Consider the following 24522-nt stretch of genomic DNA (forward strand, 5'->3'; position numbering starts at 1 on the left):
TTAGTGAGGTGCTGAGACATGTTTTCTATTACAGTAATATTTTCACATGCGGATGTAAAACAGAAACTGAAACGTTGCTGCAGCCAAATTAAGCACAGGACACTGACAAACGTTGCACACCTTTTCCTCCTTTATAATAATAATTAAAATGTTGTAGACTGTTATGACATGATGACAGGAATAATCTCTGCTCATCATGTGTTATGAATAGACATTTGTTTTGTAGGTAATGCCGTGATGACACAGCAGTTGAGGTGGCGCAGCGCCCTCTATGGATGTCTCCAGAAATTACGCAAGCCCGTTTAGCCCATTGAACGCACAGCCTGATAATATCGAGGTCAAATGCACTGAGCATCAAATGAAAGCTCAGTATAGTTCATTATTAGAAAATAAAACGGAATGACATCAGAAAATAATCATATGATTTGTATAAAAAATGACAGACAGATAATAGGAGGAGGAAGACTGTCATGCGCAAAACTGCACAAATTAACCTATACGCATCCAATGGCGGCCAATAAGGTGTTATAAATGATAGGAAATGGGAGGAATATTGAGCCATTAATCTTTATTTTAACCCTTTAATATGAATGCACCGAGGACACTCAGGTGCTGGATCTTTATTAGCACAACAGCAAGCAGAAAAAGCTCCTTTTCCTCGATCCTCTATCTTATTATTATGCGCCTGAATCTTATTATTTAAAAAAGCATTTTTTAAAAAAAAACGATCCATCGCAGCCGACGCTGTCACGCTCCCCATCATGCCCGTCAAACATTTTCCAGCCGATGGCAGCCTTTGCTTCCAACAACCATCACACCGCAGCTTCAAGAGACAAACCGTAAACTTACCTCGCAGATTCGTCACGGAGAATCAGTCACTGCGCGATAATAATAATCCGTAGTTGTTGTCACTTAGGTTAATGTGACCCAAATCACTTTTGAGTGCGAGGCTGAACGTATACGGAGAGAGCCGATGCCCTGTCTTGACTGTGCGAGGCTGTTCATTCAGCTGAATGATAGTGGAGTGAAGGGGACTGACAAGTCGGTCAAAACAGCAGCACCACGCCTCCCCTTAAAGCCACCGCGCTCTGCGTGTGCGTGTGTGTGTGCGAGAGAGGGGGAGAGACAGAGAGAGAGAGAGAGAGGTGACCAAAATGTACAAGATCAGTTTCACTTTATTAATTATGAATTATGTTCAAACTGCCAGTTTAACACCCCATTGGGAAAGCCTGTAGCACACCGATACATTTTATTACTACAAATCCTACCACAGCTATAAACATATATATTTATACTGTATTTTTTTGATACATATTGTATGTGCTGCAGATTTCATGTGTCAATTCAGTTTCCCAAAGTTCTGCTGCCCTCAGCTGCTAAGCATTTAATCCTCTGAAATATGAAGAAACAGTATGACTGGTTCCGTTTTGATCTCCTCACAGCCTGTAATCCGTCATTAATTGCACATTCTGGGCATCCGCTTTGACCTGGGCTCAAACATGCACATCAATACTTATATTATGCTGTTTGAGAATGAAAACAAGTCCTGCTGTGGTGTTTTAGGCAGAGCGTGTGAGGTAATTCCGCAGCGAGAAATTATCAGTAAACAGTTTGAGTGGGTAATCGAACTCCTTGCAAGGCCGTAGTTTTTGTACTCATGACGTGTAAGGTCACTGAGACTCACAGACTGAATGTCTGTCAGGAAGACGTGTTAAGGGCATGAAAAAAAATTGTTTGGAGTCTGGAGTCATAAGGCTTGTCCAAGGCCATGTTTTCTGTCAACATATGAAGATGACGACTTTATAATTCAACAACACACATGAAGTGTAATCTTTTTAAAAGGGCATGCCCAGGAAGCTTACCTCACTTGATAAAACACCCACAGATTTCCTTAAGAGGCTCAAAAACCATCACCATGGAGCTGAGACAGGCAGGTTGAGCAATTTCCCTCTGGAATTAATAAAGTACTTCTGATTCTGATTCTGATTAACACTCTGGCAGATTGAGTTGCATCCTGAGAAATGTAGGACCTGTTGTTTTCAGAGGGATTATATTTTGACTAAGACTTAAACCATTGGTGTTTGAGTAGGGAGTTTGGCTCAAAGAGACAGTGGCATTGCCAGCATAATCCTTCCTTTTCTGCATCTCAAGAAAACGGCACCAGCAAAGTAAGAAAATGTTTTCATCAACTTGACATCATCCACAGCAGATACTCACAATGTTTTATAGAACTTTAAAAGGCGAAAATGCTAATAATCACCAAGCTATTAAACAATATAAAATAAATAAATAAATAAATGTATGTATGTCTCATTTTGGAGATCTGAGAAGTATTTCCATACTTGGTTGTGTTCTGTTAGCGGCATGTGCAAACAGTTAAAGATATTTCCTTAATTTGCTACTTGTCTATTTCTGAAGCTGCAGTGCAGTGATGTGTGTCGGTCACCATATAATGGCAGTCCAGCCCAATCCAGTTAAAAAAATGGAGCTTCTTATGCTTTTTGTATTGAGTAAATATTCAACTGAAATGTTCCCAGGATTGTGTAAATATGACAGGCTCTGCCAGCACTGTGGGTGTCATAATGAAAGTACAAACACAGTCGCTACCTGCAATGTTTGGCAATTCATTGCCTAATACAACTTTGTACCATAAGAACGGTAATAAGTCAATATACCCTGTCCTCAACATTTTTCCTTTGCTCTAACCTCATATAGAATGACACACCTGTGTGGTTTCACTTTCTTAAAGACCAAAATGTGTCATATTTTTAACATGGTGTGTCTTTCAGGAGTAGAACAGACAGAGTGGAGCTGTCCGGTAGCTCGGCGGCTTGGCCTGTCAAAGCCAGGATGACATTATCCAGTGGAAGCGAGTGATTCAACCCCTGGGAGAAAAGCAAGCTCAAGGCCTCAATTAATCTCCTCAATTTGGCAAAACTGGGGGGGGGGGTCAAATCTATAATCCAGAGAGGATAGTATATCATAGAAGGGTTAGCTTCATGTCAGATAATGACACTCAGCCAGTAAATTTAACCTTAGCCTTTTAGCCCTACCACTAAAGTCAGTCAACTAGACCTGGCCATATGTGAACACATAAGTCATGAGACTTACCCGTTATATTGTTTGGAACACAAATACAAGACATAATAATATATATTTATCCCAACATGTCACAGTGAGCAGTGTCTTTAGTGACGCCACCACAAATAAAGTATTTTTCCAGTAAAGCCAGTGAGTAGGGGATATCTGTCCAAGACTCTACACTGTGACCTCAGGGAGAACTTTGAAGAATAGATCCAGGAACAGCTATTGCTAAATGTGCATTTGAAATACTGTTCTTTTTTTTCTCATGCTGTCCAGCCAGACGGATCCAGCACAGCAAATAAAGCCAAAACTAACAGATTTAGTTACAGGAGGATTCTCAGAGCGTCTGTCAGACAGGAGCCAGCTTGTTTGTAGACACTTTTTGATTTGACAAGGCTGCTGATGTGAAAAGGTCCAGTCGACACCTTTTCTCTCAGGGGTGTCTGATGGAACAGAAACAATGTTAACTGAATTCACACATGTCCTTTTTTTAGATGCACAGTGCAACTTCAAGACACACAATCTGAGTGTAGACAATAAAAAGTCAGGGATCAGCAAAAAAAAAAAAAAAACTTGCAGCAGCTACAAACAAACATCAGTATCTTGACCTTCACCAAGCTTATGTTTAGACATTTTATCTGAATCTAAATAAAATAAACGTCATTGCCATTTTATCTTTATGGAACATTTCCATTCACACTGTGGTTTGCAAGTGCATAATGTGGTGGCACTCAGGACGGAGGAATGCTTGTCACATGTAGCTCCTGGGATAAAATGCCTTGGTGCCCTTGAACAGAGGAGCACTTAGCTCAAATTGTCTGAGGAACAAACAGGCTAAGTAAATGACTGAAGTGCAAGTGGTGAAAATTACTCACACATTTAGATGTGTGAGTGGTGATGGAACATAAAAGGGGAGTCACCATGAGGACAATGACTTCATGCATGCAGAATGACATATTTGCATATAAATCTGAGTGTTTCTGTCCCCACTAGTGTCAGTGTCATAATTGTAGAGATAAAAATGTGGAGAATCTGGTCACACAACTGATTTCTGAGCTACAATTAAAACCAGAGGCACCTTGTTTGGAACAAACAAAAATTTAATTCACTCCAGACAAACGCCAGGGCCGGCCTAAGGCATATGCGAAATATGCGGTCGCTTAGGGCCCCCAAGAGCACCAAAAGTCTGTGATAAAATATATTTTGAAAACATTGATTAATACAAACAAGATGATATTACACATTCAGTAGCATGTATTACACACAGTGCAGCCTGATGCTGAGGTGGTGGTATGAAATTTTGCTTAGGGCCCCATAAAGGCTTGGGCCGGCCCTGCAAAACGTTATCTTAATTGGTGAGGTCTTAAACACTGTGCTCCCATATTGGCCTTCTCACAGTTCCTTCAGTATCCATCTAATCTGCATAGGCTGTGGAAATGCCTTGGTGTACAAATCCAGCATAAATGTCATCTTATCATTGGTTTCCTAGAAAAACACATGGATCAGCAGGCTGAATTGCAACACTGAACTCCTAATTTAGGATTGAACAGCCTGGACTAGCATTGGTCCAGATTCTAGGTGTCAACTGCATCTGATCAGGGCACTACAGCAGAAGAGATTCCTTATATTTAGATCTGTACCACTGTACGACACTTTTTAACTTCTGCCCTTTCTACCAGAGAAATATCACTTTTCCATGCCCATGACATGTGCAGGTGAATTGCTACAGATGGATCACAGAATATGGTGTGACAATGAAGATGTGGGATGGAGAGCTAAGCTTGGATGTAAGAGAGCAACTAATAGCAGTCCACTTTGAATAGCTCACTAATACAAAGCTACACATGGAAAGAAATCTTTCTTCTAACTCTTGACACAATTGAAATGTGCAATGTGTATGATTTTCATACTAATCAAGTAGTTTTGCTCCCTAAAAGCAACTAAACAGCAACTAAAAGCACAAAACATGACCCTGTAAAAACTGAAGCTGAAGTCTAAAGAAAAGACAGCAGTTAAAACTCATACCTTCACTGTTCTTTCATGTTAACTTACTCAAATTAAAGGTGAAACTTTTTGCAGCCTGATTTACAAGAATTTTATATAACTCTCTGGACAGTAATGTTTTTGCTGTGTTTGGAAACTATGATAGTTAATAGTTGAATAGAATTCAAGGCAACGGTCCTTCCCAAATAAATGCAATGATTTGTGTAAAACACTGAAACAACACTGTCACCTCTCTCCCATTGAACTGCATGATCTCCTTGCACAAATATCCAATCTATGTTTTATAACTTCTCTCTTGTTGGAGGTGAAAGATAAAGGAGAAACTGCAGCACATTTAGTCCTGTTGGATATTAGCTTTCACCATGTAAGGATGCTAAGTCGTCCATATGATCCCTCCCTCTCTGCCTCCTCCTTCCTCCGTCCTTCAACTTCTCATTTTTGTCCCTCTCTTGCTCCTCTTCTCTTCGTGCGCTGTCATAACTACTGTACAAAATGAGACAATCAATAAGGTGGCTGTCTGTTCTATTTCTGTGTTGTCTCCTTTCATTTCCTGGCTGTCCCTTAAAAGCTCCCTGAAAAGCAGTGGAGTTTCTATCTCTGCATGTTCATGTTAAAAAGAAATTGTGCGTTTGTGCTTTCACCTATGAGTTTAACAGCAATAAAAAAATAAATCACAAACACTGATGGCAGAAACAGTCATTCTGCCCCCGGGGTGACTGACAAACAAAACAACATGAAGCAGCGCTCTCAGCCGCACTCTCTTCTGACTGATGGTGACACATACTGCTTATCAATACACAAACCTGTTGTTGCTGTGGAAATATCCTCAATGACCCCCCCCCCCCCCAACACCCCCCCCCCCAGCCCCCCTCCTAACAAATGTTAAACATGTTAAAACTTGCAGCATTATGTACCAAGGGGGTCAACAGCACAAAGCAATCCAAACACATCATTGGCATGGTGAAGCATTCAAAACCACAGTGGGGTTTTATCATGCATCCAATCGGATCTCTGCTGCACTTATAAGCAGAATCTTTTGGCTGATATGTTAAGAGCATAGACTGGCCTCCTCTGATGTGACACATCACGGGGGTTGGCCAGCGGTAACAGTGACATAACACGGCTTATTGTGCGAGGAATTGCATGCATCAACAGTAGCCCGACGTGCACAGCCGTCAATAGACTTTTAAAGTTTTCAGCACTGCAAGGTATTTCATTGTAACTTACCGCGCTGCAGAGGCAGAGGAATTTGGATGCTAGAAGCCTCCACACCAGCTGGAATTCAGCAAACGTACGGGGGGGCTCTGATGTCAAATTCCCACTCAGCTCTGTACTGTTAGTCAGAAAGCATTCCCACAATTCTTACATAACGCTGAATGTGTGCTGAGGGCATCACCTGGACCTTGTTTTGTGCTGGGAAGTGCATTTGGAAAGTTGATGAAAAGGGTGGAGAAAGGGGAATTTACTGTAGAATATCTGAAGTTTCTTCTTTTAGCCACTTCATTCCAGCCTGCAAATATTCACTGGTGCTCTTTTAAACCCTCATATCTATTTATATTCTTTCCATTCCTTTACAGTACTCCCTATCCATATCATAATAAAATGCCTATTTTCATTGTACACATAATGCTCTCTGTCCTTTTTGCACCTCCTCTTTGCCAGACAGTTGAGGAAGTCAAGATGTGGGCTCTCTCTAACCCAAGTTTGGTTCTATTTATACTGTGCAGTTGGAGCGGTTACCGCTGCGTTTAGAGCTCCAGAGTTCGGAGGGGAGGGATTAATCCACCCACTTTCCCCACCGCCAGGCCAGCAGGACCGCCCATGCTCGCGCCTTGCCCCACCGTCCAACTCCTGACCGCATGCAGCTGGATGGAGAGATGGATTGGGTGGAAGGAACGGACAAAAGGATGAGCGGGAACAGAGACGGCACTTACTGGGTATGAGGTTTATGAAAAAGAATAGGAAGAACAGCCAAGGGGTGTGTGTGTGTGTGTGTTTGGTCATTTGGTGATTTTGGTCATAAGTGAAATACAGCCTTTTCCATGAGTGCAAATTGAGAAACAATCTTTGCCCCCCCCCCCCCCCCAAAAAAAACAAAACACAACTGTGGCACAAATGTTGGAGGAGTTAAAGAAGGAAAGAATAATGACTTTAGAGAAATGTTAAGCTGTTAAAGTTCCGGATGAATTCCAGTTGTCTAAAGTCAGAGGAAAGAGAGGTTTGCTGGGCTGCAGTAAATGAAAACTCTTGGACATAATGTCCATTATGCAACAATGGCCTAAAAATTCCCCTCTTGCTAAAAATGCCAAGCACGAGAGTTGCTATAAAAGGAAAAGGTATGCATCAGATTTTCCACACAGATGGATCAGCTACATGTCAGTGGTCACTTCAGTGCCCTTTGATAAGTATCAAGTGGTTATCTGGAGACAATCAAAAACAGCATTTATACTTTGAATTTGCATTTAGTTTATAGACAACGTAATGATATTCTGCCTCCAATAAAACAACAAGCAACATCCCCAAACAAGTATATAGTTTCCCACTTCCCCGGCTTCATACTGACAGAAAACCAAACACGCATGACAGATCCAAAAAAAAAAAAAAATCTAAATGTCACCCTGTCCATGACTTCTTGCTCATCCCACAATATTGCTGTCTTTTTGTCTTGGAGTTTCATATACAGTATTTCAGGAATGCGACTGAGTCTGATATGCATGGGCCAAGCAAGCACAACGGAGGGCAGAAGCCTCAGAGAATAACACATACCAAAGCCCTAAGAATTCCCTTGGACACTCTGCTGACCAGAAAACAGTGTACTAGAAGGGAAAGCAGGGAGAGCTGCTGAAACCCCAGACCTAAATAGCATGGACTGCACTGCTGGTGACTGCTGAAGATAGACAAGCATGCAATTTGGTTAAGTGCCATAAATACTTGTAACTATATTTATAACATCTAATGCAAAAGTAAAATTCAAGATGTTTACACTGTATATTATTTATTTATTTATTAGTTTCCTGCCATCATATTCACATATAATGACACTACTAGAATCTATATACCTTAGCTACATAGCAATTATACATTAATCAAGCAGTGTAATTAAAAAAAATGATCCACTGACTTTCCTTAGTTCTACAGTGCATTTTATTGTCTTTAGATCCTCTCAGTCCCCAATCAATCAGGCTTCCTGATAAGTTGCCAGCTAACATGTAAGCAAAGCTGCTAGCTCCCCTGACAGACACAGACCTACAACGCTCACCTCATGATAAAATCACAACTGCACTCATTTACATATGTAGTTGAGAAAACAGGTGTGCTGGTATAATAACATCTTATATAGCACTGCAACTAAGAGCCAACAAAAGTCATTATATATAACTACAAATGTAATAAAACACTCAAGCAACATTTTAAAAGCAGGAAGCACCTTGCTTTCAGACTTAAAATAACAGTACAGCAATACAAAATACACTTGTCAGTGGCGTCCATCGCTGAAAACAGAAAAGTGACCTTTTAGGTACATTCCACTCGCAGTTAGTAATTATTTATCTTGAGCTACTGATAATTAAATAGTTTTATTGTCTTTCCCATAATGATGTTAAAATCCTCTATGATGATGATGACTTTTCCTCAGTTCTGAATTAACATTTATTAACTTACTGGTGACACTGGTGTGTGTACATATGTGAATGAAACCACATCTGAAAATACTTTACATAATAAACAGCATCTCTCAGTGTTTAAAACACGATTTTAGATTCTCTGTGTAATCAAGTATGGGTGTATGTGGATGGTCATATGATGACAGTGACTTATAGTATGAGCAAGGTACCAAGCTTGTCTCTAATCGTCTCTTTGGTCAAAGGAGCATCTTGGCATTTAACCACTAATCCTTTGTGCCACAATCAGACGGAACTTGGGCAACACACATGTACACAAAACACACAAGGTCGCAGAACAAACATATCATCCTATGGAATCTATCTAACCTCAGCCACTAAGCCGCTGAGAGGCAGCTACTTAGCTGAAGCATCGTCCTCTGCTGCGCTCTGTAATAACGGCCAAATGGAAACACTCTGCCTGAAAGTTCCTCATAAGGGATTGGTTAGCTGTGGAAGGATAAGTGGTTTGCAGCTCGCAGATTGGGTGTGTGCGTTCACAAAATAATGTTCTATCAATGCATATACGGAATTATCAGGCGGCCATTTCCAGATGGGAATTAAAAAATGTTCACTTCCGGTCAAAGGTTTGGGGTCACTCAGGTGTGCTAACATAATTGCACAATGGTTTCTACATTAGCATAAAAAAACACAGTGTTCTCATTTATAAGTAAGCCCACACTTTGGAACAGTAGTGTATCTTGGATAGGTTTTGAAAGTTTCTTCTACATGATTGTCAACAGGTTTTGGCACACTGATCCTGTTTGGAATGTCCTCATTGGTACCAGTTCACAAACAGCAGTCGAACACAAACCAAATCAGGGAGAGCGTTCAGTGCACTCCCAGCCAAGGCCTCTGACACCCGAGCACACCTTTTTGATTAACTGCCAGGGGGGTCGGTGCTTAGAGACAAAGGGTGCTGAGTGCTGGCAAAGATGACTGAAAAACTGGTTTTCGTCTTTGCCTTTAAGGTTATAGACGTTTTGAAATGCGCTGGTTGAAGCAAGTAGCCTCAACCTTATCTGTATCAAAACAACTGTACCTCACTCCTTTCAGAGTAGATGAAGCATGTATTCCTGTAAGTTGTGTGTGTGTGTGTGTGTGTGTGTGCATGCTTGCACATGTCAACATGTATAATCATCATCCACAGGACAAAAAAAAAACTGAAACTTACATACTTTTTATTGTCACTTGATCTCCCTGTGAACCCGGTACAGGAAATCGAAAAATAATGAAATATGCATAACAGGGTGAGGAATTATGGGAAATAAGCAATCATTTATAATCACTTTGCTTTGCCAGTGTGCCTGCATGCAAAACTTTACAGAAATTGTGTGTCGAGTGCAAAGCCGCCTCATCCAGATATGAAGTCTGTTTCCGTGCGTCAGACTCTCACTGGTGCTCCTTCTGGGTGAAACCACAGCTATGTCAGCTAAAGCTAAAGACAACACTTGGACCAAAACAGGATATTACAAAAAAAAAAAAAAAAAAAAACGAGCTTGCTAACAAGCCTGGTCCAGTTTTTGCCTACTGTTTACTGCGTGCATTTTTTCCTGTCAAGGAAACAGATTAACTATTTGTATAAGTGGCTGCTTCCTTCTTAGAGGCGACATATTTGCAGAAGATCTGAGCTTGTGCGGGTTGCCAGTGTGTTCATGGGAAAAAACCTTCCTTCCTTTATATTTATAGAATAGGTTGAAACACAGAAGGTTCACTGTTTGTAATAGGACATGAAAAAACTGATAATACAAAGAAGCACATTTGCATTTTATATGCAAAATCAAAAGCCAAGCACATATGCATAAAAACACCTCCTTCGCTCTTGGCTATAATGTATTTTTGAAACTGAACAAACAACTTTTATGATTGTGTTCCTATTCCCTAATTTGATCCACTGTATGTGTGCATTGTGTTCCAGATGAGCTGCAGACCTCCAGTGTGTCTGCTGCAGGGTGTGTTACCACCGCGTGAGAGGCCTGCTGGCTCTTTGAAGTCGTTTCAGTGCTGCAGGGTTCTGCTAACACAGGTTTTGCTCTCTCATCCATGGCTTTAGAAGTACCTGCTCCGTGGCTGCTTGAGCCAGCAGAGCGCATCGAGACGAGTCTCCAGATGAGGCTACACTTTGCCTATTGCATAACACAAAATGCCCCCAAACATACACAGTCCGACCTGAAGGAATGCACGTTAGACCCATGTGAAACACACTCGTCCGATTGGTTATCCTCACATGATCCTTTCATGAATGCTGATCCCTGTGCAAAGGGGGACTGTGTGTTTGGGTTTTCCTAATAAGTTTGGAACTTTTATGTGATTTCATAACTTATGAAAATGTTTACTTTTTCAATAAGGGCTGTCATGGGACACATTATGACAGACAAGAAATTCATTCATCATTTTCCTAACTCACAGCAGACACTCCTGTTAAATAAACCCTGCAGTGATACACGTACAAGTTTTAAACAAGAAGCCACACATGCAGTGTTTACTGTGGCACAGGGGAATGCACTGGAACAAACATGATACACACGTTTACCCGGATGCCACCATGGTGTGCAGCTTGGGGGTATAAGGCCTGTTAGGAACTAAATATGAGACATAGGGTTCAGGTGAAATACCAGAAACAGAACAACATGCATAGACTGAAACCAGAGACAGGGTCAAAGCCACCAACAAACCCCAGAGCCACCCCCTCCTACTCAATCACATCCAAACACAAGACATATGGTGCTGCGTAAATCAGCTGGTAAGTGAATTTGTGTTATTTACGAATGACTTGTAGAGAACATGTTGTACTTGATGGATCCTTGTATAAACTCATGTATAAAAACAACAAACTTGTATAACCAGAACGATAACAACTGAATTATAACATGTGTGTGTCATGTGCGTGTAGTACCTCAAATGACTCTGCATTCCAGTAGGTATATATTTGGCCCCTTTAGCTCCATGTCATGCACAAAACACACACAGAAGAACACACAGCTGATCTCTCTCATTTCTCCTTAAACATGTCTTTGTTGACTTGAAAGAATTTTATGCAGTTATAATTATAATATTTTTTGATCTATACCTGCCAAATCAGGCAGTTATTTGCATTGTGAGTAACAGACACTCTTATGTGCTGGGAGTGCCTATTGTGTTAAATACGCTTTTGTCAATATGCTCACTAAATGAGTCATTGAACCTTTAGTGACCTTTGTAGAGAAGCACAATCATCAGAACAAAATAGCACTGGATTTCATGGCACACACACACACACACACACACACACACACCTCTGTGCTGCCTCTGAGTCATACCGTCAGGCTGGCGGAAAGGAGAGAAGCACCCGCTCTTCGGGTCGAGTGATCATCTTCAAAGCATAGACGATCTCTGTTCACCATCGCCTAGCAACCAGAGACAACAGTGGCCGCCATTGCGCTGACATTAATGCTAATGTTAGCCTGCGAGCTAACCAGCTGCAAGGAAAACAAACCAGACTGAACAGCTTCTTTTTTCTTTTTCTTTTGAATTGAAAATGGTGAAACGCACTATACAGATATTTGGCCGCATTAGACCCACCAAGAAAAACACGGCGGTAAGTTTTAACGCTCCACATTTAGTTAAGCAGAAGTAGGCTAATAATACATGTTTGTTTATGTTAGCTAGTGTTAGCTAACTCATAACCTGCTGGTGTACTGTCCTTTAAACGTAATTGTCCTAACTTAGTTCGATATTGTATCGAGAGACAAAGGTAGTTGTTTAATTTTTAGCGTGGGAGAAGAACAGCTGTAACTTTGACATTTATGGTGGCTGCCTTCCATCAAGTGTCAAAATAAATCACTCAAGTGAACAAGAATGTAGCGTATCAGGGCCCTGGAACTGACACGCCTGAACGGAATGAAGGCTTTAAATTAACGTTTTTAATTACACACGTTCTTTTCCTGCTATGACTTGTAAATATACTGTAAAGAAGTTAGTCCATACAGGAGAGATACTAAACATTCAGGAAGGAAAGAATGATCAAAATAAAATGTGTATATTGGCTGCAAGTATTTGTTTGTAATGATTTTACTGAAAAAAAACAATGTTGAGTCAATATATTTTATTTTAGGGGGCAGATTAAAGCGGTTGCAACAAAATCAGGAGGTATAATGGTATCAGGACACTGACCCAGCTAAACGCAACATGGCATAAGACCGTGGCAAATACCAACATTCATTTTGCAATAATGTAAAACGTGGACTCATGTTTACTTGCTATTCTTTGAAGCCTCTTCCTACTGGACCCTCAGGTGGAGTCTGTAAGTTCATTCCCCTCAGAAAAGCCCCTACTAATGTATTAATGTTCTGAGCACAGAAGCTGATGGAAAACATAATCACATTACCTTACGGGTTTCTGTGGCACTTTTAGCCTCAGCTGACAATATCTACTGAAATGAAATGAGCACAGTCATCTCCTCGGGGCCCTTTTTGAGGTTCAGCTCATGTCCGTGAGAAGACGAAAAACAGCGGTAGTCAGAAGGCAATACTGCAGGCAGGTTGACAGTGAAAAACAATCCAATCATTTAGGTCTTATCTTTTATTCCTAAAGCCCCGAGGAACTGTAATTACATCAGTGTCCATTAGAAACATATGCCAGAACATATGCTGAAGCGTAGAAACAGAGGGTGGGGGTGTTTAGACTGACCCAGCCAACCTCACTTTATGTTGTAGAGCTCAGTGGTTTAATGCTCTGCAGTTTTCCTGCTCTCCCCCGAGGCACGGCTTTAGCTTTTGTTATCAGGGTTGAATTCACAGAACTTGCCTTTATTGTACACTGATCGTGATTACCTGCTTAGTTCTGTTGCTTTCCACTGGATAAATATATCATATATAATCCATCTTTGCAGCCTTTGATGTATAGCTTTTATGTTTACATTGGACAGCATTTATTATAACCCATAACAAAACACCATACAAACCTAAGCTACCAGATTTGTCCTGTGATAATAAACATTGTAGTATCCAGGAGGATTTTTATTCTCCACACTGGAATAAGTGTAATGTTGTCTCTGGCTCCCTCAGGTGTACTCTGTGGACAATGAGGAGTCGGCAGGTGGTACTTTGGAGTTTGTGGTACCCAGGGACTTGGCTGATGGCTTTGTTAATAACAAGAGAGAGCGCTACAAATTCAGGTAGAGTAACACAGAATCCCCATACCCCTGTTATATGTTGTACTAAAAATGGCACTCTTATTGCAACTTCGTCTCATAAAAGCAGCAAGAGCATTTCATTAATTATATAATTCATTCATTTTATTGAGAAAGATACCTTCATGCTGTCATCTGTTGTGTCTGTTTAACACTAGTAAATTTAGCTGTATGTTTAAATGCATGCAAATGGCCACCAAAAATATGGCAGATGACCTTATCTGCTCTTGATCTAAATGATATCTAAAGGCCCATATGTCCAAGATTGGCAAAACTATAAAAACAACATATAGAATTTAAGCCCTTGGGTTGCATTAAAAAAAACGTTTCCCATGAATGATTCATCCACCAGTTCTGTCAGTGAAGAGCCAGACCATCTGTTTAATGCTGGTAGTGAGAACTGCTGCCTTATATACCCTCTGGGCAGGGCCCGTGCCACGCTTCCAAGCCCTAAATTCACAGTTAGGGAGTCAGACAGCAGTGGACACCGAGAACCCTTAAAAACCACACAGTCTTATAATAGCCTGTGGAGGTTCCCTCGTGCCCTTATAGAAATAAAATCTCCACATTTAACAGCTTTAATGGGCGGATTCCTCTCACATCTCTCTCATCTTTTCTGTGGGATAAAACATGATGGTTTGAGAGTCCCGCTTTAGAAAACAGAATGACTGAACTCCTCCTCATCCACTTGGGAAATTAAATACTTGCTGCCTTTTGTGCTTATTCAGATCTGCTGTGGGTAACAGTGCTGAGCCTTGGGTGTTTCAGATAAACCAGTAGTATATGTCTTTACCCTATGTTATGGTAATGAGATTTATAAAGAGTCCGATGTCCTGTTGTGTTTTCCTGTATGTGTCATAGTCGTACCATCTTTCTTCTTCTCTTCAGGTTCCAGAAAGTGTTCGATCAAGCAGTCAAACAAGAAGACATATTTGAAAACATAGCCAAACCAGTTGCAGACAGGTAACCTCTTACTCACACTGTATGAACAATAGGTAGTTTATTCCAAACACTTTGCCACCAAACTACAACTGACTGATCACCTGTGCTCGGCAGTGTCCATCCTTTGTGCTGAGGTCAGGCCACACAGGCTCAGCCAGCCTTGTTGACAGGAAGTCAGTAAAGCTCAGCTTTCTTTAAGATGGAAATGGAGGGTGTCTGTGATTTTTGGCATGCATTACATACTAAAACCACTAAGTGGACTGAGCTGGCAGGCGGGATGGCACACTGTGCCATCATGAGTGTGAGAATGGTTTCAAAGCCACAACATAGGCCTATAGTATAGTTGTTCATTCATTTGGATTGTTGTTGTGTCAGTTGTCATGTATGACAGAGAACCACATTATTAGACTTACCTGGTCAATGACGCATATCACCATATACACTCTATTCAATTTACTAGAATAAGTGTTAACTTTGGCTTGTTTGTAAATGTTAATCATGGTTTATTATTGATATGGTCATCAGATTGGTTTGATTTGTTGTGTTTTTATCAATCATCGATACAGCATAGCCTTTCAAAAATAAGAATAATAGTATAATTAGATTTCCTTTAATTTCCTATGATCAAATGTTGGTTGCTTTGTTGTTGTGTCGAACAAGGATCTTCCTCTCCTTCTCCTTGCCAAACGTCATCCTCCTGGCTCAGTTTAGCCCCCGCCGTCTCCTCCAGCATTCCACCCAGTCTTTTTAGTCACAACAATGAGGGCTATTTGTGGATTCCTACAAGTGCTTTGAATTATCTTTGCTATTAAGAGACATATAAACAACACAGTGAGATGTCTGGATCGCTTGACTAAGGACAAGAGTGTATTTAACCTGAGTCACTGACTGACTTGGGTATTAGGTTGCCCTCTTCAGCCAACCTTCAACAGTTCTCCCTTTGTTGTGGCAGATGGTAAACATCAGGTTAAAATGTTGCAGTCACAATCAGGCCATATGTTTTAGCATATCAATTTAAGCTTGGCGTCTTTTTGGTCTTTGATATTAGTATAATGTCTAGACAGTCTGGAGGACACAAGCCACCCTGTATAGCCATGACAAATCTGTCTCCTCCATCAGACATTTCTTAGTCCACTGTCACTTCCTTCCCCCCTCTGCACAATGCTTATTAGCACATGGTGATAATTCCTCCAAGTTTAAACCTGTTCAATTCAGTTGCTCCCTTTGTGGCTAAAGTGGCTTGCACAGCACACCACCCTGAGGATGTCCGTTTTTCGGAAGCTAAGCCGTGCTTGGCCTGGATAGTACTTGGATAATTTAACTGTTAAACCCCAAAATGTTGCCTCCAAAGATGACCAGAGCTATAGTCCAATAGCCATCCTAGAGAGAGTATTGACAGGTATCATGAAAGGCAATTTAGCCTGGACAGTTGTCAAGGCCGTGCAGTTTTGGAGACACTTTTAGTTAGAAGTCACTTTGAATTGAGGCAGTTTTGCTGTCACCGCACTATGCGCACAGACGCCTATCCTCTCAACTAGCAATAACTGTCAGGTTGTTGTTTTGGTTGGTACTCTGTCATACTTGGCACACTTCAAGTTCAGCCAAAAGCTCTAACTCGTTTACTTGCACACAAGTCTCTGTCTCTGCTGTGGTGTAACTGAAACCAGTCATTTTAACTCCAACACAGTAGTTTCAAAACAAACCAGCATTAATAGCTCTAGAGAGGAAGAGCCAGTGTAATGATGTTGGCCTGGCAAAGCAAACCATCTATCTGCTTTGTAATCCCATTTCATAAGGCTGTGAAACCTGTAGCCGGAGTTGAAAGAGGGATGGTGGTCTGTTCAGCTTCATTCTTAACAGTAATGCCTCAAAAGATTGAACATACAGCTTCTTATAAAAACATCAGGAAGAACAAGGATCTTATACAGGAAGAGTTGCCAATCTCCAGGAAAGCTGAGGTGTAAACAGGAACAAGCATTGGGAAACGCCCAAGCCTCAATGGCAGCGCCCAGGCCGCATCATTAGTACTGACATTAAGCTAAACACTGAGCCTGTGTCTTTTCTGCCCGCTGCCAATCACTGCTATGACTCACCCTAGATTAAATGGATGCCCAATGGCTGTCCAAGTCAGCCTCACCAACCACCATTTTCATGAGTGGACGTGGTGTTTTATATATACTGACATGCGTTTTTTTTTTTTTCCTTCCACCCGTCTTATACAGGGTGTGGAATTGAACAGCTCACAGGAAAGGAAACCCACACGCTGCTCAAATACTGGGTCGGCAATTCTATTAGAATAAGTGAAAGGCTTAAGTTTGTTTATAATTCATCTCGAAAAATATAGTGTAAAGATATCATTTTCCTTGCAACTGGCAAGTCAGAGAACACAAAATGTATCCACACCTTTGATCCGAGCTCATGTGTCAGAGGCCTCTCTGTCATTTTACTATTACTTGCTGGTTTGTTTCCAAGACTACAAAACAGAGTTTTTTTTAATGCCTATATAATGTACCTTATATTGGAAGCTCATTTCATTCAAACAGAACTAGATACCACTGGTTTCCACTGCCATGTACACATGCTGAAGAACGGCTCTGAGCCAGACCAAAATTTACCGGACCCTGAGTAGTTGAGTGGGCTTCGTGTCACGAGACATTCCTTCCTCACCGGCAGAACTCTGTCGCCATTGCAGCTCTTTGCTCCCTGACATCCCTTTCTGTGGATTTAAATTGTCAGATTCAATTGACTGACTCTTTGTGTCTACTTAGGAATACACTTGACAGTCTCTTGCAGTTTTACAGGGCGGCTCTCAGGCTTTATGTAAAAATACGTGATATATCACCATAACATTTACAACATGACAAATCATAAAACCCAAATGAGCTTATCTCTACAATATCAGTTTACAGACACTTTTATTGTGAAAGGTTAAAGGTACTGTTAAATGTTATATTAACAAAATATTTCAGTTATCAGAATGAATAATTTCCCTAAAAATGTTATAAAGATGAGTGTCTATGGTGTGTGTGTCTGTGCAGTGTATTGGATGGCTATAATGGCACCATATTTGCATACGGCCAAACGGGCAGTGGGAAGACCTTCACCATCACCGGAGGGCCAGAGCGTTACAGCGATCGTGGGATTATTCCTCGCACCCTCTCCTACCTGTATGAACGCTTCAGCCAGGTCAGCATGACATAAACACCGAGAGGAAAATGCATGCAGTTCAATTTTAGACGATGTGTTGTTATTTTTTTTTTTTTAGGATAGCAGCACAGTTTATACCACACACATCTCCTACCTGGAAATCTACAATGAGATGGGATATGACCTACTGGATTCACAACATGAAGCATCTCGCCTGGAGGATCTACCGTCAGTGTTCTTTTTTTGTTTCCTCAGCGTTCTCTACACTTTTTTACTCCCAAAAAATGTCAACCAGTTCAATTTGGTGTGTACTACACCTTGAACTTATGCACTCTTAAATGATTGTTTCATTTATTTTAAAGCTGCAAAGACCAATGACCACTAAGTTCATTATTCTCCTAAACACTTGTGGTTTTTAGTCAAGTCATATTCAGCCATTTTTCAGCCTGGCTGGGAGTTACTGTGTGGTGAAATATGGAGACTGTAGTATTTACCAACCCACTACGACCTGCCAACTGACATAATGAGACTGTGGGACAGCAATGGATGCGGTCAACCTGGTGGCAGACCCAACCACTTGAGTGGAGAGCAAGAGGGTCATGTGGAGAAATGGTTTCTTGTGGCCAGTCAGTGTAGCCAGTTCAGCTTTTTTTGTGTCCTTGTACCTCTTTTCCCTGCTGATTCCTCGTTTGTCTTTTTTGCTAATTCTTTCGGACAGTCCATCCTTTTAGTGTGTAATTATAAATTCCATCTGTGTGGGCTCTGTCTGTCTATGATCTTTTTTTTTCCTTTCCTTGTCTCTTTTTGTCAAACTTGTACTAAAGTAGGCGCGACATCGCCTTTGTGCATCATTTTGGTGTTTGTCCTATATTTTCATGTACCAGTTCCATTTAAGTTTCTTCGCTCCTTTCACAGAGGATCCAGCTCAAGGTTTAGATACCCACAAATCACAGTCTTCTGGAAATAGACAGTGCCCGTTGTTAACCATGCTGTAGCCACACTTGCTGATTCAAGGAGAAGCTGTGGCCCTGACAAATTTCTCTCTTTGACTGGTCTGCTTCTCTCTGCTTTTATACTGCTTATAGCACCCCTTCTCCCCATTCAATGTTTTACATTGTGTGTGTTTTGTAAAAATAACCAGGACAAACAGTCTAATCACAAGTTTTGGTTTTATCAAACCAACTCAATTACCTACATGTGTACAACATAATTATCAGCATGTTTTCTCCAGTCATTCCACCCTCTTTCACATGTCAGTCCAGTAGCTGTGCTGTCACAACCCTGGTGGATGGAAATCAAGATGATAGTAGTAATTTCAGCCCCATGTGTTACAGCAGGCTGTATGACAGAGTGCCTGGTGTGGGTACAGACCAATCACCTATTTGTTTGTAAAAGCAAATTCTGTCTGTTATCATGTTACAAACCTCCCAGATAGACAAAGCACGTATCAAACCCACACAGTCCTACACATGTGGTTTGCTTATATTTAGAGCTGAGCAGCACCAAGGCGATGGGAGGGAGAGAGATGACATCACTGGCATACTTGTTTATTTTAATTCTTTAATGTTTGTCCTATACTACAGTGTCATGAAGTGGGTTACTTACACACTCACAATAGTAGCTCAATAGTGTCCCTTATTAACCTATAATCCATGTCATGGATGTAGGAGGAAGCTGGAGTACCCAGAGAAAACCTACGCAGGCATGGGGAGAATTTCACACAGAAAGACCCCAGCCAGATCTGAACCAGGAGCCGCTTCATCACCATACCACCCTCACATTGTATTTTTTTTTCTTTAGAAAAGTAATGATCATGGAGGATCCAGACCAGAACATCCATCTCAGGAACCTGTCTCTGCAGCAGTCAGCGAACGAGGAAGAGGCCCTGAACCTGCTCTTCCTAGGTGACACTAATCGAATGATTGCAGAGGTAAGAAAAAAAAAAGCATGCATGAAGTGACTTCCACTTTTTCACTCAGTCACCATGCAGCATTCTTAGTAAGGATTGTTGACAGCAAGCAGAAATACCACTGACCACTCCCAGGATAAGTGGCATGAAGGGCATTTTTTTATCCACAAATGCAATATCTATTCTAAAAGGTACCTTAAGACCCTTCTAAAATATTATTTTGGTCCCCTGTGGTCCCTTTTACCACGTTTTCCCTGTAAAACCAAGCATTCTCTCTGTAATTTCTGTTTATGTTGTGGTGTTTTTTTTCTACACTCAGTCACCCAGGCTCCACACGCTGATGAGATATGTGGTGGGTCAGCTATTGGGTTGTAACCTGAGGTTTGGAGCACAGGGCTGATCTCACCTTGTTTACTCTTGTTGCTTGTTTTTTAAGTAAATAACAGACAGTAAAAGTGAACTGGATAATCACATTTAAACCAGAGACTAGCTTTTCATTTTTTGACGAGTATGTACGTCAGCGTTTGATGTGGCTGGAATCTTCCATGAAACAAAACCAGTGCAGAAATATGGTAGTTGTGGGATTCAAGATGGAAATTCTCTGCAGCTCTGAAAGGGATTTAGTACACATCTATTGCAATGTAAGTAACTGCGCTGAACCTAGCTCTTCACCAAAACAATATTGCAGTTGTTTTGCACCCAGCGCTCCCAGTGTCTGCTGTAAAACCTTTGGGATATTTCAATGAAAACATGTTCTTGGATGTTACATTTTCAAACACTGATGGGGTTACACAGTGAAGCCCAGTGAGCCCACCCACACTTGACTTTTGATGACTCTTCAGCACAACAAATTCTCTCTTGAGGCTAAAGCAAACAAAGAGCCGTCAACATGGTGAATTTATCACTGCCAGAATCATCCCAGAAGCCCTTGCTCCACCTAGACTTCCAATAAAGTCAGCAGCAATGATCTCTTTCTTCTCTTGCTCCCATAAGGATAAAAGTTGACTCCATCCATTCACAGCACACTCAGCAGAACATGAGCTCACTAGCTTTGAGACATGGCAGTCCCCTCCACAGTTTTATTGGATAGGAAATAAAATAAACCTTTTCAACTTCTCACCCTTGCTTGAACTTCATCAGGAAACATTTCTCAGATCTTGTCTTTGCGCCTCTGCTTGGATACATGGATGCACCAAGCAGAGATGCACCAACCATTTCCCCCTCTTCTACCTGCCTCAGACACGAAAGCAAAGCCCGAAGTCAAACTTCATTGTTAAAGTTTTGAATTGGAAGTCTCTTAGTGTTTCACAGTTTGTAGCAGCAGATTGCCTCTTTCTGCTGATCCACTGCATGTGGTCAGTGTGTGGTCCCTGTAAGATCAACATGAGGTCACTTTACTACACAGGAGAGGAAATGACTCCAGCGAAGTTACATTGTCTCAATGTTTTTTTTCCACAGCTAAGACATATTTGATGCCCCTGTGTGGACCGTATCCTCGGCACTACTTGATGTGCCCCTGCCTGTACTTTTCTGCTGACTTAATCTTTTGTCCAACCAAACTTAGCCAAACCGTCCCTCGGTGCTCAGTCCTGATAAAAGTCTTGGAAAAAAAAGAACACAATGACACTCAGAGATAAGAGCCAACAGTCATTTCTTATCTATAGGCAGCTTCACATGAAGACTTTTAACTGTCGTGAGATTTTCAGTACTATTCCACTATACACCACCTTTCCTCATCCATCAACATTCAATAACCAATAAGGTGTGTACTGTTAAAAACTTAAATGTAGGCCCTTTAAAGAAGCCTATGGCTACAGTTACACCTTTGTTTCCTCTCAGATCTGTAAACAAGTTGCATGACATAGATTGGCAGTTGATTCCCTTCCTTGTGACATGTCCTGCTCATTTAGATCAGATCTGGTGGGAGTTCTTGTCACTGCCATTTTCAAGTCTCCATAGATTTTTAATAGGACTTCAGTCTGAGTCTTGCATGGGACACTAAAGGATAGTCAGAGACTTGTCTCAAAGATAACCCAGGCTGTGTCTTTGATTCACTCCTTTGCTGTCTGGATCATGTTATCTCCCATAACCATCTCTAATTTCTGACCCTCCTCCCTGTTCCTACAGGGAAGTGCTCCCATAGCATCAGAATCAGAAATAGTTTATTAATCCCAGGGGAAAATTGCTTGCATTCCAGGTGCTCCATGCATACTGCATAGTCTGACCATCCAGTCCCTTTTAACTATCCACTTTCAGTGTTATTTCTTTGGACATACTAGTTTTATTTAGAAAGCTTAATACTGCCACCATTGTGTTTGACTGTCGGAACCTTGTTCTTCTTATACACCTCTCCTGTCTCCAATCAAAGGCAACAAAGAGCTCTAATTTTGTTTCATCTGTCTAAATGGCACACGTCCAGTATGTGTAATCTTTCCCTAGCATACTTTTATACTGCTTTATTCACCAGTGTTATGGCAGTTGTTGTAGGCTCTTTAGACACATCTCTCACTTTTCTTTTTTTTCGTTGCCTCTGCCATTACCTCTGCCAGTCTTGTTCTGCACCATATTTTCATACGACATGCTAATATTTCTGTCTCCAACTGTACAGGTGGAATTCATCACATTAGCAAGGTCATGTTTCCTTAAGTTACCGTCTACAGATCGTGTTTGCTTTCTAAAGTGAGAAAGTGATTTATTGTGAGTTGTATAGTTGAAAAGCTGACATACACACAATAGTTTAGTTTGAAAAGTATTCAAATCTACACAAGTAGCACACCTGCACTATATTTGTCATCCCTGGCCAACAAGGACCACCTCATATTACTTTAAGGGAGAGCCTATATGTGCGGAGTGAAGGGAATTTGGACTGAGGAAAGAGATGACAGCAGTGGGTTAAGATAGTGAAAGATCTGTCATAAGCTGTCAAGACCCTAACAAGCAAGTGTTGGCACATTCACGCCAACAACATGCTAGGGTCAGAGCACCTTTGTGGCATGAATGGCCTAAGTGTGTCCATGATGATGTTTTTAAGCAGAGAGAAAAAGTGAGTCATGTCTGTATCTTTGCTCAATGGCTGTTCCAGGAATCTCATTCACAATAAGAAGCTAATCCAAGTCGAGATGTACTACACATTTATCATCAGGGCAACCCTTCTATTTTAATTAAATGCTGCTATTTACAACCACTACCCTCTGTTTTTGGTTCCAATGCCACGAACAAAATACATAGAAGTGCTGATGCTCAGTAATATTTCAGTAAATGTCCATTTCCTGTGTTTACTCTCTCAGTGTGGGTATCATGAGTAACCCATCCTTTTCTAGTTAATAAAACTTGTTTGTTCAGAGTGACTCATGTTCTATATTTGTCTCCTCCTGGTCTCAACCTGACTTCTGCCGTTTCACTGACCATCTGAAAAGCAGCCTTAGCTTTTGTAAAAGCCACCACCATGTGTTTACCGCTCATCGGTTACACATGGTGCTGCTTTGATCTCCAAACCACTGGGAGCAAGGAAAAACAAGAATCAAAGGAAACGTGTTTTCTGTTGTTTGAATATGGGAAATACCACAGAGAAAGAAAAATGAACCTTTTTTTTGTTTCCACCATGTGTGTTTTAGAATTCGGAATACTCTCACACAAACATAACTCTTTTTGTCTTTCGCAGACTCCCATGAACCAGGCGTCCACTCGTTCCCACTGTATTTTTACAGTGCACCTATGCAGGCGCGAGCCAGGCTCGGCCACAGTGCGCAGATCCAAGCTTCACCTGGTGGACCTGGCTGGATCGGATAGAGTTAGCAAGACTGGTCTGAATGGGCAGCTGCTCACTGAAGCCAAGTTCATCAACCTGTCCCTTCACTACTTAGAACAGGTAGAGACTGCCTGACTTTAATCATAATTTGATTTATGTCAGAAAACCTTGATTTACTTGAGAAACATTTACTGAACAACACACTTAACCCTACTTTGCTCCTGGTGGTTGCACCATTCGTGTAACCCTATTCAACAACTGTACTATTCCACATTATGGCAAAAACTACTCAACAAAGTGCAGAGGAATGGCCATCATAATTTTAAGGCACAGTAAATTGCTAAACTATTACCAAAATTAACACAGGCTACCATGAGGACCAAATAATGAAAGTAATATCCAGGTTTGTTTGAGTTACTTTAGAAATCAGCACCTCCACCTCATTTGACATCAGTGTTTGTCAGGGACCAACTCTACATCAACTGTTTATAGGAAACTGTCGGATTCAGCCCTTCATGACTGAACCACCAAGAATCCACTACTGAGTGAGAAAAGGAGAACTGGTAGAACCAAGACAGCATTGGTGTCAGATTCCTGGCTCTAGTCTTTGTGAACTTGATTGGATGATATTGTCATAGGAATGGAAGGACTTTTCTGATGGGAGTGTTAAAGTTGTGTTTAGAATGGTTTCAGCTTATTGTGTTTTTGAGCAAACAAAAAGTTGATGAAGGGACTCCCTGTAGAGTGTTTCAAATGAATTTTAGGTGATCAGGATGCTGTTGGAGAATATACATAATAGTTTGCAAAATGTTACTAAAAAACATTTTAAACTAATTTAAAATGCTCTAGTGTGTCCAAA

At 41.1% G+C, this 24522-nt stretch overlaps 1 protein-coding gene across 1 annotated transcript in view; it reads left to right on the forward strand.

Annotated features, from left to right (window-relative positions):
- The first annotated feature begins 12188 nt into the window (after positions 1 to 12188).
- The window catches only part of LOC114427535 (kinesin-like protein KIF6), a 44605-nt gene continuing 32271 nt past the window's right edge, over positions 12189 to 24522 (forward strand). Inside the window, exons 1-7 of the mRNA XM_028395651.1 lie at positions 12189 to 12324; positions 13793 to 13902; positions 14806 to 14880; positions 17898 to 18045; positions 18125 to 18234; positions 19807 to 19936; positions 23577 to 23783. Coding sequence (XP_028251452.1) covers positions 12265 to 12324; positions 13793 to 13902; positions 14806 to 14880; positions 17898 to 18045; positions 18125 to 18234; positions 19807 to 19936; positions 23577 to 23783 — 840 coding nt within the window. The 5' untranslated portion in view covers positions 12189 to 12264. The remainder of the gene's footprint in view (positions 12325 to 13792; positions 13903 to 14805; positions 14881 to 17897; positions 18046 to 18124; positions 18235 to 19806; positions 19937 to 23576; positions 23784 to 24522) is intronic.

This window comes from Parambassis ranga, chromosome 22 (genome assembly GCF_900634625.1).
Source record: "Parambassis ranga chromosome 22, fParRan2.1, whole genome shotgun sequence".
NCBI classification, from domain to species: Eukaryota; Metazoa; Chordata; class Actinopteri; family Ambassidae; genus Parambassis; species Parambassis ranga.